This window comes from Fomitiporia mediterranea (assembly GCF_000271605.1).
Source record: "Fomitiporia mediterranea MF3/22 unplaced genomic scaffold FOMMEscaffold_8, whole genome shotgun sequence".
NCBI classification, from domain to species: domain Eukaryota; kingdom Fungi; phylum Basidiomycota; class Agaricomycetes; order Hymenochaetales; family Hymenochaetaceae; genus Fomitiporia; species Fomitiporia mediterranea.
The window spans coordinates 1,155,129-1,173,308 of NW_006760393.1; the positions used below are offsets into that span (position 1 = coordinate 1,155,129).

General features: G+C 47.5%; 4 protein-coding genes across 4 annotated transcripts; 2 read left to right on the forward strand and 2 right to left on the reverse strand.

The window, feature by feature from the left end:
• Nucleotides 1-173: 173 nt before the first annotated feature.
• FOMMEDRAFT_88820 (gamma-tubulin complex, DGRIP91/SPC98 component) lies at nucleotides 174-3,372 on the forward strand (the record flags this gene model as incomplete). Its single annotated transcript, XM_007268214.1, has 13 exons — nucleotides 174-298; nucleotides 355-416; nucleotides 472-542; nucleotides 594-959; nucleotides 1,010-1,444; nucleotides 1,495-1,779; nucleotides 1,834-1,930; nucleotides 1,977-2,160; nucleotides 2,212-2,552; nucleotides 2,609-2,841; nucleotides 2,894-2,956; nucleotides 3,012-3,080; nucleotides 3,139-3,372. 13 exons carry the CDS (start codon nucleotides 174-176, stop codon nucleotides 3,370-3,372), a joined length of 2,565 nt encoding a protein of 854 aa, XP_007268276.1.
• Nucleotides 3,373-3,452: 80 nt separating this feature from the next.
• On the reverse strand, nucleotides 3,453-7,233 carry FOMMEDRAFT_125573 (uncharacterized protein). The gene is made up of 12 exons (XM_007268215.1): nucleotides 7,026-7,233; nucleotides 6,525-6,967; nucleotides 5,612-6,466; nucleotides 5,066-5,560; nucleotides 4,914-4,999; nucleotides 4,765-4,861; nucleotides 4,494-4,702; nucleotides 4,239-4,434; nucleotides 4,174-4,184; nucleotides 3,976-4,122; nucleotides 3,845-3,917; nucleotides 3,453-3,784 (listed from the first exon to the last, which is right to left on the reverse strand). Exons 1-12 carry the CDS (start codon nucleotides 7,183-7,185, stop codon nucleotides 3,710-3,712), a joined length of 2,847 nt encoding a protein of 948 aa, XP_007268277.1. The 5' UTR covers nucleotides 7,186-7,233; the 3' UTR covers nucleotides 3,453-3,709.
• Nucleotides 7,234-7,638: 405 nt separating this feature from the next.
• On the forward strand, nucleotides 7,639-13,367 carry FOMMEDRAFT_21464 (uncharacterized protein). The gene is made up of 17 exons (XM_007268216.1): nucleotides 7,639-8,254; nucleotides 8,310-9,255; nucleotides 9,307-9,332; nucleotides 9,389-9,792; nucleotides 9,848-10,012; nucleotides 10,070-11,262; nucleotides 11,327-11,378; nucleotides 11,432-11,654; nucleotides 11,716-11,760; nucleotides 11,812-11,908; nucleotides 11,968-12,007; nucleotides 12,065-12,450; nucleotides 12,506-12,593; nucleotides 12,645-12,826; nucleotides 12,878-12,990; nucleotides 13,038-13,075; nucleotides 13,131-13,367. Exons 1-6 carry the CDS (start codon nucleotides 7,724-7,726, stop codon nucleotides 10,734-10,736), a joined length of 2,739 nt encoding a protein of 912 aa, XP_007268278.1. The 5' UTR covers nucleotides 7,639-7,723; the 3' UTR covers nucleotides 10,737-11,262; nucleotides 11,327-11,378; nucleotides 11,432-11,654; nucleotides 11,716-11,760; nucleotides 11,812-11,908; nucleotides 11,968-12,007; nucleotides 12,065-12,450; nucleotides 12,506-12,593; nucleotides 12,645-12,826; nucleotides 12,878-12,990; nucleotides 13,038-13,075; nucleotides 13,131-13,367.
• A 745-nt stretch (nucleotides 13,368-14,112) lies between these two features.
• Nucleotides 14,113-18,113, reverse strand: FOMMEDRAFT_89604 (heavy metal translocatin; the record flags this gene model as incomplete). The annotated part of the gene is made up of 10 exons (XM_007268217.1): nucleotides 14,113-14,185; nucleotides 14,243-14,355; nucleotides 14,409-14,564; nucleotides 14,619-15,532; nucleotides 15,591-15,787; nucleotides 15,840-16,123; nucleotides 16,184-16,973; nucleotides 17,026-17,363; nucleotides 17,667-18,000; nucleotides 18,064-18,113. 10 exons carry the CDS (start codon nucleotides 18,111-18,113, stop codon nucleotides 14,113-14,115), a joined length of 3,249 nt encoding a protein of 1,082 aa, XP_007268279.1.
• Between the last annotated feature and the right edge of the window lie 67 nt (nucleotides 18,114-18,180).

An 18,180-nucleotide genomic window follows, 5' to 3' on the forward strand; every position in this document is an offset into this window, starting at 1 on the left:
TGTATACTATAGCAATTATGTTTCTTTTGATGCAAAACCTTCATGTTTTATATTAATGTTGCAGCGAACTGGCAATCTCTTTCCGATTCGGGGGGAAGGTTGTGATTGCCGGATTTAGAAGCTAATGAACGCGTCGCGTCACGCGCAAGATCGAAACGCGATTGACTCTATCCATGCCCTCAACTAATCCAAGCGTCAGCTCACTGCAGGAGCTCGTACAGAGCATCGTTCCGGAAAGCAAGAAGAACCAGAGGCTACGGGAAGAATTAATCTCACATTGTCAAAATGAATTGTCTAGGTGAGCTTGCCTGGCTCGGTTCGTCAGTGAACTCAGCATCTAAGAGGTCATTGCAGTCGCACATACCAGAACCGAGAGCCGGATATATCTCATCTGACTGAACTAGTAAAGCATCATCGTGAGTGAAAAGCTTAGGATCTCAATCCAAGCATAGTCTGATAAAAATTCTATAGTGGCTCAGCATTCACAAACCAGTACATCTACACTGCGCTTCACGCATCTGCTTTCAAGGCTGTTAGACCAGGTGAGTTACCCTAAACCCATATGCTGTAAACCCAAGTCTAATTGTTGTAAGCCTGTTCTATCAAGGCCACATGCAGCAGTGCAATTCTTGCATACGCTCGCTTCATCAACTCCTGCGACAACAACCGATGCTACAGCGCTACCATCGTTAGGATTACCGCGTTCTGCAAAACAACCTTCGCGTTCAACACCTACACCCATAGCTGATCCTTCTCAGCAGCCAAAGAAGAGTACAGGAAAGTCAAAGGCGGAGATACTACACAAGTATCGGACAAAAATCGGACGTCCCCAATTACCAGAGGAAGCTCTGCTGCGAGATGCGCTGTATATTCTGCAAGGAATATCAGGAAAATTCGTAAGGCTAGTCGAAAGTGATGAGCAGAATTTCGAGTCAAGACTCATATTTTCGGATGATCCTGTGAGTATATTCTAAGATTATCTTGAGCTTTGCTATTCACATCCTCCAAGCAAAGCCACATTTCAATCCCGAATCGTATGCTCATCCATAGGTTAGCGGAACTCGGTCACCTATATCTTCGAATCGCAAACTTTGTCCGACAACGAGAAGGCAGAAATGGAGTAGGGATGATTGAGCAAAGTCTGTGTCATTATCTTGAAGCACAGCTCACAGAGTATTACCGCATCATTGCTGTTTTGGAGTCGCAGATGGCCCTGTTACAACAACACGGCGGAGAAGAGACGGAAGCAGAGCGAGGTGCAGGGTTAACACTCAAAAGACTTGAGGTGTGGATTGACGATTGGAGGCTCCGTCTTCGAATGATGAGTGCCTGCGTCGAGGGATGCCAGGACGTCAGTGGTGGAGCACTTGTCAATCTCATACACAGCTATACTGAGAATGGTGATCCGTTTGTACGCAAAGTGACTGACGAGCTGTTACAAGAGGTAGGAGTATGTGCCAAATACAAGTCCACCAGTGGCTAACCACTATATAGGTATCAAAACCGTTCTTCATGATGCTTCACAAATGGCTGTTTTCCGGAGAACTATACGACCCATTCTCTGAATTCTTCGTGCGAATCAACCCTGAACTTGCAGATGCTCAATTCGTGCAGCATACTACCACTCAGCAGAACGGAATTCTGAATGTTGATGAAGGTTTCGCCCCAGAGAATGATGACATCGTTGGTGATCGAAGTGGTCTTCGATTATGGGAGAGTAAATACATCTTCCGGAAGGAGATGCTTCCTGCGTTTGTCGGCGAGGACTTCGGTCGAAAGGTACACAACTGTCCCGCGGATGGATATGATAGAGCACTAATGAACCAATCTCAGATATTCTCCACAGGGAAAACCTTGAATTTTATTCGCTACAGCTGCCATGACAGTGACTGGATCACAACCCGTGAAAAACTCGGGGCAACTAATGACAGTGCGTAACACTCTCAACTGCGGAACCTTATCCGACCCCCTTCCAGCCCTTCAATATAGTGACATAGTAGGCCTCGAGCATTCCATTGACTCGGCATACTCCATTGTCAGCCAGCGGCTTTTCGACGTATTCTTCGAGAAGTTTGGTCTCATGGTGCACCTGAAAGCACTGAAGAACTACATCTTCCTCGCGTATGGTGATTTTGCGGATGCGTTGATGGAATCGTTAGAGTGAGTTGACATATCCCACTCGATAGCACAGGCACTTGACCGTCATGTTAGACCGCATTTATCTCGTCCTGCGAACACGTTGTTTAGGCATAACCTAACAGCTAAACTCGAAGAAGCCATCCGATCAACAAATGCACAAAATGATCTGCCAGAGGTTCACAGACGACTTGATGCAAGCATGCATGATTATACCCATGGCGAGATGGGCTGGGACGTTTTTACTTTGCAGTACAAGGTCGATGCGCCGATTGACACTGTTCTGGATCCGGACACGATGGATAAGTATCTGAGAGTTTTTGAACATTTGTGGAGGTTGAAGCGGGCGGAGGGAGCTCTTTCGACTGGCTGGATGAAAGCTGCTGGCGGCGCGAGGACTGTATTGAGAGTTCCGAGTAAGTCTCCGGGTTTCTGTGTCCCTAACGGAAATCAATTGAAGTTTGTATTATAGATCTTGAAGGCGAATGGCATCGATTACGGTTGACCATAGCAGAGATGATCCATTTCGTGCGACAGGTGCAGGCGTACTGTCACCTCGAGGTGATCGAGTGTCAATGGAAGAAGCTCATGGAGTTCATACATAAGAAAGAAGGCGGTCTTGATGCTTTGATATCCGCGCACAGGAATTATGTCGATGCAGTTGACAAGAAAGTTCGGCTTGTTCATCCGAAGATCGGGAAGGAGGTGAGTTTTACCCTGTATATTTAGCTGCCGATCTTTGAACTTTGAGTTGCAGGAGAACCTTCTGAGACAAGTACGTGACCTTTGTGGGATAATGGTAGACTTTCGAACTGCCATGGTATGCCATGAATCACCAACACTGGGTTTATTACTTACTGTGGTGTATAATACAGGATGACCTCTATGATTACACTCTCAAAGAACGCGATCGACTAGAAGTTGAGTGGCACGATGCAGGACGGGTACGTATTTGATCTTTCGCTTCTCAATTTGTGCGATTCACACCATTCGCGCTGTCAGGGACTTTATGTAGACCCTCGAACAACAAAGACCTTTGCAGAAGCCAGGAAAGCACTCCCCGAAATCCTACAGCGTCTCGAAGCGTACCGAACGTCCTTCAGCGAGAAAGTACAATCTCTCGTCGTATCACTCGCTGCTCATCCAGACCTCGACTGCAAATACCTCGGTACCCGTCTTTCGTTTTCAGATTTCTATAAGATAAGGCGCGACAAGGATGGTCTTTCAAAGTCGTGAATGAGTTTATCGAGGAGTTCGTTATGTATCTGTTCTTCATCTAAGATCAATTTTGTAACTGTGCAATGACTTGTTGGTGTTGTCCAAGTGCTGATATTGTATCCAGATTATGTTACTGATGTAATTTACAAAGTTATTCCGTCCAACCAAATCCTATGATCTATGATGAAAATGGGAATCTAATGCTTGAAATGCTTGAAATGCCGTTTCTGATTGTTCATATATGAAGCAAAGTTATGCAAATTGAAAGTAAGGAGAATGTGTGGTATCGTCAAGATCATTTGCAAAGAATTAAAGACGGAAAGTTGTATACGTATAATGTCGTTCAAAATTGAAATTAAAAGGCATCGGGACTACTGCCAGTCCCCATGCTCATTGCGTCAATAGTTTGTATTGGTGTCAAGTCCTCGTCCTGTATAGGGTCATCGTTAAATTGATAATCAGCGACTGAAACTGAGTTCTCTTGACGTACCTCAAACTTTCTATCGAAATGCTTGGACAGCTTTTCAATAACCAAGCTGTATGGTAGATGTTGTGTAAGTTTTCTGCGGCAGGAAGATTCAGTCAGACTATTTGCCGTTTAGACAGGAAATGAATACAAACCTCCTTGGCTGAACATTTAGCGAATGCCTTGCGTCCAGCTCGGAATCTAGGACGTTGGAGGAGTGTGCACCTTCACTAAGGGACAACTTGATTGAATACTCTTTATCGGACTTCTCTCGACCACCGTTTCGCTCGTAGAGTTCGAATCTAGAGTTGCGTCAGTGTTAATTGTACTAAATTTCGGAAATTAGAACATACACAATGTGTGACTACGAAGCAAATGTCAAAATAATGCCAACTTGACGTAAGAAAAAAGGACGTACGCAGTAATCCAATTCGGGTATTCGCCGATTCGCGATGGGGAGGCCCGAGTAGAGGACGAGATTGACAAGGGTGTGGATATGGCTTTCCTTCGTGAAATATAGGCGCAGGGCACTCTCGCCACTGTTACGCGCTTCTTCAAGATCTTCAACAACATTCCGGAGCAAGGGAAGGGATGTCAGGACACCAATTTCCTCCCTAAAGAATATAGCGTCAATAACCACGCAACATGATAGGTATTTAGAAAAAGCACTAACTTTTCAGCAGGTTCAATTCCATACTCCTGCGGAGCGACAAGATCGAAAAGTGCCTTTGCACGACCGTACAGCTCATGTAACTTTCTGTCCTGAGGTTTCGGTTTGGCAAAGGGCGGATCTTCTCCTTGCTCATGCTCTGAGAATATACTGAAGAGGAAAGTACGGTGATGTAAAGCGCAATATTTTATAGTGTCGTAAAGCTCCGATACCTATAAACGGGAAGTGTTAGTATGAATGTTTTGTTTGACATGAAAGGAGGAAGCAATCGTACCCGAGACGGGTCAAATTTTTCTTGCTTGACGTTGCAGAAATCTTCGAACAGCTTTTCCCATCTTTCTCGGAATAGCCAAGGCTCATCCCCACAACACCTTATTGAGTCGAGTTAGCACTATATTCTCGCTTTATACGAATTTGCCTCACCATCGCTCCTGGATCTTATCAACATTCAGAGTTTCGAAGTTCCTTTTCATCGTGTCCCTAAACGAGCTAAGAAGCTCTATGACCTCCTATAAGACCAAGAGCGAAATTAATGAATCTCGAAATCGAAGCCTGTGGAAATATAAAACACTAACCTTAACAACCTCGACAGGCTCTTTCTTCATGCTCTTCGGCCAAGTTAAATCTGGTCGCTTTTCCGGTTCTCCAGGCCTTAGAAGTATCTTCAGCCTCTTCTTCACGTCATCCATCAAGTCTTTCGCAGCATTCGAGTCGTCCAAAAGATCCTTGCGTACAATCAGCGGTATGGTATTTCCATTGCCATTGGAAGTAGAGGAATGAGAGCTTCGTTTATCCCAGAGCGGTATCGTGCTGGAATTGGGAGTAGACGAGTGAGACCAGCCATCATCTGATGTACGTCCTGAACGGGATGGAGGTGTTGATGCAGCAGACCAGTTATTGTGTGAACCTTCCAGCAATGCGGCGGCGAAGATCTCAGCACTTGTCGCAACCCGACGTTCGGACGAGGTATATATCTTGACATTATTCAGAACGTCCTTGTTCATGATGGATATGTCTTTCCTCATGTTTTCTCCTAAGTCTCGCGATTGGTATCGGGCGGCATGGGTGAACTAAAGTCCTGTTAGCTATATGAGGTGCAGCTGATCAGTTTGGTAACTTACCTCGCCACCCCACTTGAAAACGAGTGTCAACTTAATCAACCGCCTGGGCTCTCCAGCCTGTTTCTTAGAATAGACAGGCTTTAGCTGAGCTTTGGTACCAGGAAGGTCGATCTTGCTGAATAGTGCGTTGTTCAATAAGGTCAGTTTGTTAAGGTTCTCGCCTTCGGCACCTAAACCCTTCGCCTCCTCAATGGCAGTTGCAATCCAGCTGAGTTGCGTTGATTCTCGCAAGATGATTTCTTCGCGCTCTCCGTTCAAGAGCCGCACGAAAGGTTGTGTCCAGCTTTCACCGATCGGGAAGTTGAACTTCAACTTCTGCTTCGGCGTCCGGTCTGCGTGCCTGAATACAGTCACGTTGGCCTTAAGCAGCCAAGTTGAGGATTCGCCCTGGACTACAGGCTCAGTACTGGAATGGAGGTGGCGATCCGGCGATGAACGGAGTTGGTAGCAGATTCCGGATAGGATCTCTGCTGTCTTGTCATAGTACGACGCGTTGCCTTTAACGAAGCTCCATCCGTTGACATCGATAACTTGGCTCCTTTGGCCATTGTCGCAGCGCAACATGTCGAAGCCACATACTTTTTGTCCGAAGCCTTCACAAATTCGTGCCGCCCACATTTTTTCGTCTTCGCTAAGACGAGTGATAAAGCGAATTTCTTTGCCATCCGTATTCCGCTGAACGACCCCGTCGACTACCGGAGATTTGCGCGTTTCTGCATGAGTGAATTCTGGACCTACAGTGTAGACCTTGATGTCTTCCGAATTATCGACGTCAACAAACTCTTCGTAAATATATGATCCATCCGTACGGGGATGATTGAGAGTTGGGTCCGGGTCGCTGGACTTATTGCCAACCTTACAGATAGAAGATCAAAAATGTCCGCATGTATCGTTGAGTGGCGCATATACTCACCTTGCGGAACAAACGACGGCCCCCTCCATTTCGGAAGTAGATGTAGACATTGTGGTCTTCTCCACTGACAGGCTTCTCCACAAATGGTTTCTCCATTACTTTGTCGTCAACCAAGATTGCGTTTCCATCCTCTCTAAGACGCACTTCAGGACACACGACCAAGCCGCCGATCTTCAGGCCTAATTTGTCCTGAACGACCAGTTGGAGCTCGTCGTCGACCTTCGGACCGCCGTCGCGAGATACTTCTAGTCTTCTCGGCATTGGTACCTTTAGGTGATCTAAGATAGCACCAACGAGTCTACGATCCCACAACAAGGCTTGCATGGGCAAGTTATTAATGCACAACGGATTACGGAGTTTGACGTATTGTACGGCTTTATGGAGAGGAAAGTCGGTTGAGAAGAACGATATAAGGACATCACACCGAGGCCAGTTCTTCACGTCTGTTATGACAAAATTTTGTACCAAATAGTTGTGTATGGGGCATAGGGCATGACGCACCTTCATCGAGAATGACCTTGTCACCAAAAATTTTGACCTCGACGACGCCGCGACTTCTTTCTACTATTCGAGTGAGAATTTCTCTCATTGCTTTGGAGCGGGCCTTGACGTCCATAGCACAAACACCCAATATTATCGGGTTTGTGACCGGCGCCGCCATAATGGAGAGATTTGAATCCGAACCAGACGGGGAAGGTGAGAGAGATCTATTGGTGAAGGCAGAACTAGACCGTGGGGACCGATTGAACTCATGGAGGCCCGTGAGCGCAGACATCACGCGAGTAGGGCGTTCTACGGGATATTCCATGATGAGAGTAGGAAGAAAGAAGATGGTCGTGGCTTCGAGCAAAACTCGCCTCAGGCTGTTCTAGGACGGTAAAATGCGGTTCTCGGAGGTGCTGGAACCACGTGCCACCGCGATCGACGCCAAAAACCGGCAGCGCCACTCAATTCAATGCAAATATAAATACAAATATACATGTTCTCCGAAGCTGATTACCGCACATATCCAACGAAGCACACACCCTCATGCTCTCCCTCCGAAGTCTCGACGCCAGCATGTCACTACACAGTCAACTGATCCCGTCCGATTTTTTCGTAGCGGGCCGCATTTATGACCCTCAGCAACATAAAAAGAGCATCAACAGAACGCAAGTCCTTCAGCCCGAGGACACAAGCTTTCGTAGTCTCTAAGCAAGATGAAACGCGCTACTGCCTTACTTCTCGCTGCCTTCCAGCTCCCAGGTTGCTTCTTAGAAGCTTACTCTGCCAGCCATACACTCGGTCTGTCTGACGGCTTTACGACTTTCGAGACACCGTCGTTCTCGTTCACCATTGTGAATGACTCGCAAACAGCGTATTCAATACGACCTGGTGGTCAAACTGGATCTTTCGATTTCCTGCCATATGATGTCATGAGCAAGCGTGATTCGGATGGTCAATATCATTTGGGAGACATCACTTTCCGGGCTCGAATTGCTGGATCGAACTCAAATTGGTCGAGTGGTGATTCTTCACAAGCAAGGAAGAAGGTTACCGCTCTACCAACTTCTGGCAACACGCTTGCTGCAGCAGATCTCTCGCCGACTCTTCCCTCGAATTCCCTGCTAAATATCACACGCCGATGGGTTCTGAATGATAGTCATTTACAGCTGCTTTTCGACGTCTCAAATGCACAATCGCGCGCGGTCGAAATTGGCGCTCTCGGTGCAGATCTAGAGTTCAACAACGTGACTACCCTTTGGGATTCTAAAAATATTGCGTTTTAACCTTTTTTCTTCTTAGATATTCACTGATAGGACGGCCTCAGACACAAATAACAATTGCAGTCTGTTCGATCCTTATATAGGGCTCGACGCTGGTTACGTGCAGGTGACACCGCTGCTCGGCACATTGCCGCCACTGGTCGTGACGCCCGTTGGAAAATCCCCACTAGAGGGATGGAGATTCCTACCAGAGGACACTTCGACGGATCCTTTCTATCAATCGCAAACATTCGAAGGTCTTTACGAGTGGCAGTTTCACACATTAGCGTATGCGGAGAATGAATGGGCCGCGGTTGTGCCGTGGAACAACGCTACTTCTGCGATTTTGCAGCCCGGGGAGACGCGCACGTATGGCTTACAGTTTGATGTCGCACCGTCTATTCGACAGATCGAGGATACATTACTATCACTGAAGCGACCAATGGCTGTCGGTATCCCAGGATATGTACTGCCGCAGGACCAAACTGGAAAGCTATTCCTGAACTATGCATCACCGGTACGATCATTATCTGTCAGTCCCGCTGGAGCCCTATCATCCAAAAAGAATGGAGACTCGCTGAACTCGAGCTGGGTTGGCTTTGATATTACCCCGAACACCTGGGGTCGTTCTCGTCTAACTATTACCTATGACGATGGAACCGAACAAACTGTACATTACTACGTGACAAAGGCAGCTGTACAGGTGATGGATGACCTGGGGCATTTCTTGACGACAGACCAGTGGTTCGATGACCCCTCAGATCCGTTCCATCGCTCACCATCAGTGATAAGTTATGATCGGGAAGTGAACGCCGTTGTTCGTAATGACCCTCGAGCTTGGATCCCAGGTCTGAGCGATGAGGCGGGTGCTGGGTCGTGGCTTGCCGCTTCCATGAAACAATACGTGCAACCGACAGTGTCCGAAGCGGCGACGATGGAGACCTTCGTTAATTCAACGCTTTGGGGCTCGGTTCAGAACTCGACTGGTAAGGCAATAGTTTTCGGCGAATAAGATCTCCGAACTGATTTTCGAGTAGGTTCAGGCATTTACACGGTCAAGAAGGTGTGTTGCCAAGAGCACGGTATTTGTGTTTTATTGTGACTGAGGACTTCTTTTAGTCCGTTTTCTTCTATCAGCCAGATCTGGTTCCTAATTATGATTATCCCTCGTCAATTGACTGGACCAACTGGTGGTCCTGGAACCAAGCAGCTTCTTTCGCTATCGACCGTGCCTACGACTACGTTCACGTTACTGGAGCGTACTGGGCAATGTATCGTGTCGCTCGGAACTACGAGTCTATACCCTTGGCGCAAACGTGGCAATGGTTTATTAATCAAGCTTTCCAGACTGTCATGAGGATGACAGACGGTGACGTTGGATTCGTGGATGATGGACTTATGGATGAGACTGTCTTCCTTTATTTATTGGAGGATTTGAAGAGGGAAGGCCTAACTGCGAATGCCACGGCGATGGAAAGTAGGATGAAAGCGCGGCAAGCTGTATGGGCAGGAATGCGTTTCCCGTAAGCTATCGTTAATCGTTTCTCTGTGGATACCATTTGACCAGGGTCGTGATAGATTCGCCTCCGAGATGGCTTGGGATTCTACAGCTCAAGAAGGCGTATATGGATGGAGCAAATATTTCAATGATACTACCACTGCAACAAATACACTGAACTCTATCCTTGCGTACCAACCTACAGTGGCCCACTGGGGGTACAACGGGAACGCACGAAGATATTGGTAAGTTCTACGAAGCTGTGATGATCAAGAATAATAAACGATATTAATATTCAACAGGGACAACATCTACGGAGGCAAGCTCATGCGCATCGAACGACAGATACACCATTACGGCAGTGGATTGAATGCACTTCCTCTAATGTCTCAATTCGAGTCCGACCCCGATGACTTCTATCTCTTGCGAGTTGCATTTGGTGGACTATCTGGACCATTGACAAATATCGACCAAGGAGGCTTTGCATCTGCATCGTTTCATTCCTTCGCAGATACTCTCAAATGGGACGCTTATTCAGGAGACTACGGACCAAACTTCGTGGGGCACGCACTTAACTCTGGCGTGTACCTCGTGCAGCACCCATCATTCGGCTGGCAGGCATTCGGGGGTAGCGTAACGAATAGCTCTGGGACGAACGTACAAGTTCAAGTACGAGACTCCGTACGTAGGCGAGTATTTGTTGCACCGCTTGGAAGGCTGTTTACGCTTGATGCCGGAGCATTTGACTCATTCGAGTTCAATCCGGAGAGCAAGTCCGTCACGCTGACGATATTGCCTGCGCCGAAAGAAATTGAAGATGCCGCACCTGCCTCACGAGCTCGGGTGGTTGTTAAGCAGACGACTGGTTCTGGTAGTATGCAGCCTTCCACGGATTTGCAGGAGGATGCTGGAGCTTGGGTTGTTCCCTTTTCGTCGGGGACGGCGTCAGTGACTTTTGTTTCGGCTTGAAAAACATTGTACGATTAGGGAACTTTTTTGTATTTACAGGGTTGAAAATACAAAGTATCAAGTTTGAATACGCAAGCGACAAAACTACGCAAATTAACGTACAAGCTTCTTACACGCTTACCCATCGATATTAGAGCAGTAGGAGAAGGGACAACTGTACAAGCCTGGCAAGAGTGAAATGAAAGAAACGACATGAATTTATTCGTTATTACTAGATGATGAAAAATTGAATCGCATCCATCAATAAAACATCGCATCCATCAATAAAACATCGCGTCATATCTATCGTTATACCCTCTCCTTGTCATCACGCACTTCGTCGCTAACGCTCTCGCGTTTCTCATGATGGTGGAGATGCTTGTCGGCAGGTCTCCAACTAGACGAGTTCCACGGCTTCACGCCAGATCGGTACAGTTCGTCGACTTCTTCGAGACTTAGGCCCTTCACCTCGGGGATGAAGAAGTACACGTAGAAGAAACCGAATACCAACATGCCAAAGAAAATCATCAGGATCCATGGACCGATACTATGAGTAGCAAAAGGTAGGAGTAAGCAAAGAAATGGCTCTGGTTAGGAAGTGATGGACGCACTCGTTTGCGATCCTTGGAGCAAAGAACGAGAGTAGGAAGTTCCATATCCAGTCTCCAGACATCATCAGCACCATACACAATATTTGAGGAAGGAAAGACGCTTACTCGATGCACTTCCCAAAGCGATACACTTCGGTCGGACACGGAGAGGGAAAGACTCCCCAAGGTACACCCACGGAGTCGGACCCCAGAAGATACTGAAGCTGAATACATGCATGACAGCAAATGCAATGAGTACATCTCCTCCGCGTTTATTACGCGCAGTGAGGGTGATGCTTTCTACGTCTGTCCCAGGAGGAGGTAGCAGCTTGCCCCCAACAACTCCCGCCTATTCAGGATAAATCATGCTCAGCTTTGTATGAGTATGAGGGAAAAAGAAAACAACGTACGACCAACGAGCAAACCGCCTCCATGATAGCTCCAGTGAGTAGAGACTATGATGAAAAGGTGAACTTAGGTCTAATAGGCATGATGGAATGTCTCACCCTTCTACGACCCCATGTCTCTATGAGATAGAGCGCTGGGACGGTACCAAATACTGATACTGCACCGAGAATCGTCTGAATCACGTACGGAGACAACCTTTATTCAAGTATTAAGCTTTTACTTAGGAATGCTTGAGACACCATTATTGATCTTACTCAGTTCCTGCACTCTTGAAGAAAGTATCGCCGTAGTAATCTGTAAATAAGTGGTTATCATCTGTATTTAGTGTTATACACAGATAAAATAACGTACAATAGAAGTTTTGGCCATTCAATTGTTGTATGAACTGAAGCATCATTCCATTTATCGTACGTTTCCATAGCTTATTACGCGTAGAGAAGCATTCCAACCACGTTGCTTTGCCGCCTTCATTTTCTTCCTTTATACCGACTTCGAGTTCCTCAACCATGTCGAGCACAAGCGGATCGTCCACAGATACCGAATTTAGATCTGCAATGACTCGACGCGCCTCATCTGTGCGACCCAGACCAAGCAAATGACGGGGCGATTCTGGAAGGAAGAATATGCCAGAAAGTAGGATAAGTCCCCAGAGCATCTGCAGCCCGACCGGAATCCGCCAGGAAGCAGAGTTGCCTATCGAATGCGTCCCAAGGTCAATTACGTAGCTGATAAAAATTCTGGAGGGTTGCATTAGCTTGTTTTTGTGGATGAAGAACTACTGGACTAGTGTACCCTGTGATGATCTGCAGTTGATACAACACGATCATTGTGCCACGAATTTTCTTCGGAGCGGTCTCGCCATTATACAACGGCACGATTGCTACATGTCCATCAGTCCGACGAACGTCTGTGGTTCTAATAAAGCACGTACCAGACAATGCTCCCACACCTAGGCCAGCAATGAAGCGTCCAATGGTGATTTGCGCAAGCGAGAACGTCGTGGCAGTTTGAATGGCAACACCAATAGTGAAGATCCCTGACCAGATAAGAATTGATCCCTTCCGACCAAAGCGATCAGACGTGAATGCCTGAGCAAGGGCTCCTACGAACGTCCTAAGGGGGTTTTGTCAACCTCAATGAACCTATATAGGAGAAGGTCCATACCCTGCTGATAAAAGAGACGTGATGATTGATTGACGCGAGCTCGTTAGCACAAATCCGCCTTTGCCATCCGGCTCTCCAAATCGTCGTATAAAATCGGGCATAATAAGACATCCCTTGAACAATAGTCAAGCCAAGCTCAAGCGCAATCAAATCAACTTACTGAAATAACACCAATATCATAACCAAACAGGAATCCTCCTATCAAACAATTGAGTCAGCGCAGTATTTTAGACTCAATTGCAAAGGTGTTTACCGAATGCAATAAAGACGGCAAGTAGGATAGCCTTGCTGTTCGTTGGCGTAGGCAGCGCAGCAGTTGACCCCATAATGACGTAATTACCAGAGATGGTCGAAACGATGGCTAACTACAATAGCAAGCTTTCGAAGCACTGGGCGGAAGGCAAGTGCCTGGACTTCGACCGAACGGACGGACAGACGAAGGAAGACGGGTGGTCTGGCTCGTTGAACGTGTCACCAGAAACAACTACCGCTTATAAGGGGTCCGAAGCACCACTTCTCGTCTCTTTGAACCGGTCGGTCATCTTCATTCCGCGATCAAAACACCAAATTTCTGTGAACGGCAGCCGGAAGCAAAGAAATTGTTTAGCGCATGGTCGTATTCTATCGACATGAACACGCGCTACCATAAACGCACCCTGGTGATGGTCAACTGACTGACCGTGACGAAAATACTTGGAAAAACGTTACCGAGCGGTCCGGAGAGCGTCCCATCTCACCGCGCTGAAGAAGTGTGGGGCGAGGGAAACATTATTCATTCGGAGGCTATTGCTCAGATCAAGACCGCACAATCCCACGTAGAAGTTGATCTTGAGAAATGGTTTAAGAAATGGTTATACTTCGCGTTTTGAGTAGTGCCCACAAGCCGTCCTGTTTGAACTTTAGAGGTTGGGTTGCAGGTTTTGTCCAGCTCGCGAAGTGGTAAATTTAAGTAGAAGATGACGGAATAGAATTAGATCGTGATCGGCAGCGTCAGACACAGAATTTAGACGCATGGCAAAAATAGTTTGTCCGCCAAACTTTGTCCATCACGATTCACAACTCATGACGACCGCATCTCGCAAGAGAAAAAATGTTTTCGTAATTCCTCAGGTACAGACACACTTTCAGTAATTATCAGAAACTATACTTATTTACGCATAGTCAAAAATTCAGTCCCGCACAACACATTCTAACCCACAGTTAACTATACGGAGATGTGCGTTCGTAACGACCGCCTAGTTCGACAGGCTTATTTTCGGTTCTCTATAAAGACGAAGCATCAAAGAACTTAAAACAACACTAACGGACCTACACAAAATAATGCATCAGTGATGAGCTGGAGTAAGTTGTTCGGATGTGACTCACGATAGAGCCATTGCAAGGGAGGCCCACACAGGACTCAATCTAGCATGACCAGCCGGATAAATCACTCCCGCTGCGATCGGCAGGGCAGCAGCGTTATACATTACTGCCCAGAGCTTTTTTAATTCAGTCAGTCAAAGATCTTCGATTAGAATTGGACAGAACTTACGAAGTTGAACTTCACTCTTCTGAAGACTCGTCGCGAAAGGTCTGTTAACGTCAGGAGGCTCCGCAGGTCTGACTTGATCAGAATGAAGGAAGCGCTCGAAATGGCAACGTCACTGCCTGACCCAACGGCAACACTAACGTCTGCAGCGGATAAGGCCTTTAACAAGAGTCAGACAACCCTGATCGTTCGACAATGAAAAGGAGCATTTACCGGTGCATCATTGATTCCATCTCCCACCATTGCCACAACGCATCGTTCGTTCAGACGTTTCATCCCGAGCATTTGCTTCCATCTGGCCATTTCTCGTTTCTTGCCGACTTGTTGAAGCCAATGGATTCTTTCAGCCTTCTGGTGTGGAAGGACGCCTGCAATGACATTGGTCTCCGGAATGCCGACAGTCTTCGCAACTGCTTTCGCTGTCGTTGGATTGTCACCAGAAATCATCCAGGTCCCAAGTCCTTGTTTCTGAAGTGCTTCCACGATCGCGGGTGCCTCTGGTCGAAGCTTGTCAGCGGCAGCAAATATACCCAAGACAGCATATCGGCCAGAAGGCTGCTCTCGAATGGCGATGGCGATCACGCTATTGCCTTCCGATTGCCATTGACTCAATAGATCTTGTTGTGTGGCATCGAAACTTGCACCGTGCTCTTCGATCCAGCGCTCATTTCCAATTATCGCCTCGCATGGAGGGGTAGAGAATTTGCCTTTCAGTCCTCTCCCAGCAGTCTCCTCGATAACTGCTGCATTGTCGTTAGTCAACTTCAGATCCTCTTGAGTCTCACAATATCTCCGGATTGCCTCGGCAAGAGGGTGGGAACTGGAAGACTCGAGAACGTGTGCGATACTCAAAATCGCATCACGGTTCCATGACGGCATGAGTTCGCTCTTTAGATCAACGTTGGTGACTTTCGGCTCACCACCCTCCGTCAGAGTCCCAGTCTTATCAAAGACGACGGCGTCAAGCTGTGCGGCTTCTTGAAATGCTTCACCGCCACCTCGCACGAGAATTCCGAATTTTGCGGCGAGACCTGAACCGACGAGCAACGCGGTCGGCGCGGCAAGACCGATACCACAAGGGCATGCAACAACGAATACCGCGATTGCGAATTGAAGTGACCAAACAGCTGAACGAGGACTCGGCATCAGCAAATGAGAGGTCACATGAAAAGCAAGGTCACTTACGCCAACCGCCGACTGAGATATCCAGATATGAAGGAGGCAATGCTCCGCTAGTCCCAAGAGCAACCCAAATAATGAAAGTGAGGATCGACAACAAGGTGATGATCGGGACAAAGTATCCAGTAATAACATCCGCAAATCTTTCAATCGGTGCGCGCTTCGTCTGTCCCTCACGTACGACTTTGACGATTTGGTCCAGCCTGTGGCATCTCAAGTTAGCACCATCGTAAACTACTGGATTTTGTAACTTACATCGTCTCTCCCCCTAGTGTTGTAATTTTCACTTCAACGGCTCTACCCCTGTTGATCGTTCCGACGAACACTTGCTCGCCATTTTCCTTCTTGATTGGTTTGCTCTCTCCAGTCAATGAACTCTCATCGAATTGACTTCCGTCTCTCGAGACTATTATGCCATCAGCAGGTGGAGTTGCACCGTGGGGGACGCGTACTGTATCGCCGACCTCGAGAAGATCAACGTTAACCTTTTGCATCCGCATTCCGACTTTAGAGCTTGACAGGTCGTCATCTTCAAGTCCCTTTTCAAGGTCTAAATTGTCACGATCATTCGTAGAAGGCAAAGCTGCGTGTTCTGGTACAAGGAGAAAGGCCTCCGTGGGTCGCAGCTGTCCGAGGGCAGTGACTGCATCGGCTGTACGACCCTTGCTGTATGCCTCCAGAAAACGACCAGCGAGGAGAAACATTGTTAAAAACACGACGGAGTCGAAGTATGTCGTACTGTTTCCCTCTCCGTGGGGATCAGGACTCTCCACTGCAGCAAGCGCAAGAAGTGCGATGGATGCAAAATATGCAATCGATACTCCCAACGATACCAGTAGATTCATGCTCCCAAAGCGAACGAAACGCCGCCAGATGGGTACCTTGCTTCCTGGACGCCAAATACTATAAATCTCCTTGATGCTACGCCGATGGAAGTGACTAGCACTGAAAAACATTGCAGGAGTTGCAAGGAAAAAGAGCGCCCATTCAGCGCGACTAGTATTTCCCGTCCATAACGGATGCATAAACCACATGCGCGTAGGGTTCGACGCAGGAACGAGCGTCATATACACAATTCCAATAATAAAGGTTGGAATGGCGATTATGACCGCGGAAACAAGTTGGATAAGTAAGCGACGCTGCTCTTCTATATGCATTGCTCGAGCACGTTCCTCTAATGACAGAGGCTTCGCAATAGACACGTCAAAAGGCGGTGATTTAGCGGAAGCGATTTCGGATATAATGTGCCGAATCGTGAAATCGGGCGGTGCTGGAGTGTATGTGAGCCGTATGACGGGCATGGAGTCACTGTAGGACCCGAGAGGCTCGTCAACAGTGACTTTGTCGCCAAACATCTCAAGCTTCTTCATGATCTTTTCTGGACAATGCCTGTAAAAAGCTGTCAGTAGACTTTCCTCTATTGCTGGATGGGAACACGTACTGGCAAAACATTCCTTCTATTCTCAAGGAGACACTTCTTTGTCCTGTTTCTTCTTCCCGTCCGTGCTGAAGTGGTTCAAGCGACACTAGGGTCGCTTCATATCCTCCATCTTCAATAGCTCTAATGACTTCATCTGCAAGATCCTTGCTCTGTAGAAGTGCCGTGGCGGATTTTCCAACCAGATTTACGGCCACGTCTGTTACACCCTGGATCTCGGACGCTGCCTTTGTGACATTACCAACGCAAGATGCACAGGTCATCCCTCCGACCGAGAATGTGGCGAGAAATGGGCCTTGTTGAGCTGGAGAGCCAGACTTGGGTAGCCCTGCTTTTAGGTCCTTGATGGGTTCAATGCTGACAAGATCACAATCGTATCCACCCGCTTCAACCGCTTTGATTATAGTATCAGCAAGTTCTCCACGTTCTATCGTTGCGGTAGCAGAATGTCCAATGAGGTTGACTGCAATATCGGAGACTCCAGGAATATCCTCGGCTGCACGACTAACATTCCCAACGCAGGAAGCACATGTCATACCTCCCACGGAGAATGACGCTTTGAAGGGTCCTGATGTTGCATGGCTCTTCTTGATAGGTTTGCCTTTCCCTTCATCTCGAGAGGTAGAGGTAGTCAGAGAATCGACACTCGTGGCGTTTTCTGAATGCTCGCTAATGGTCTCCGGTTGTTCCACGGCAGGGATTCCTGTGTCCTGCTGACAAAGTAGACATTGCTCTGCGTGCTTTTCACGCTTTTTGGTGAGCCTTTCTAAGTACGAAGGGGAGCGACGGATGCGATAACTCTCGGCCTCCGGCGTAGAAACGAGATCGAAGCCCGCATCATCGAGCGCGGCCTTAATCGCTTCAGGCGAAAGACCGGGATCGTGCTCTACCGAGACAGTCTGCGAGACGATTGAGGTATTAATGGAGGTGGGAGGCGGTGAGAGTGAAAGCAGCGTTTCGCGAATGGTAGATACGCAGCTGAGATGGAGATACGATTAGTAAACGCGCCACAAAAAAATCTTGCGGCGACCTGGTGCTCACCTGCTGCAGTGCAAGTTCGATATTAGAATTATAGTATTCACGGTGACCATTTCGAGGTCAACTTTATCGCAAGCGGAGTATGCGTGAAAAGTCTTCTAAGGGGTGCTAGGAGAAGGA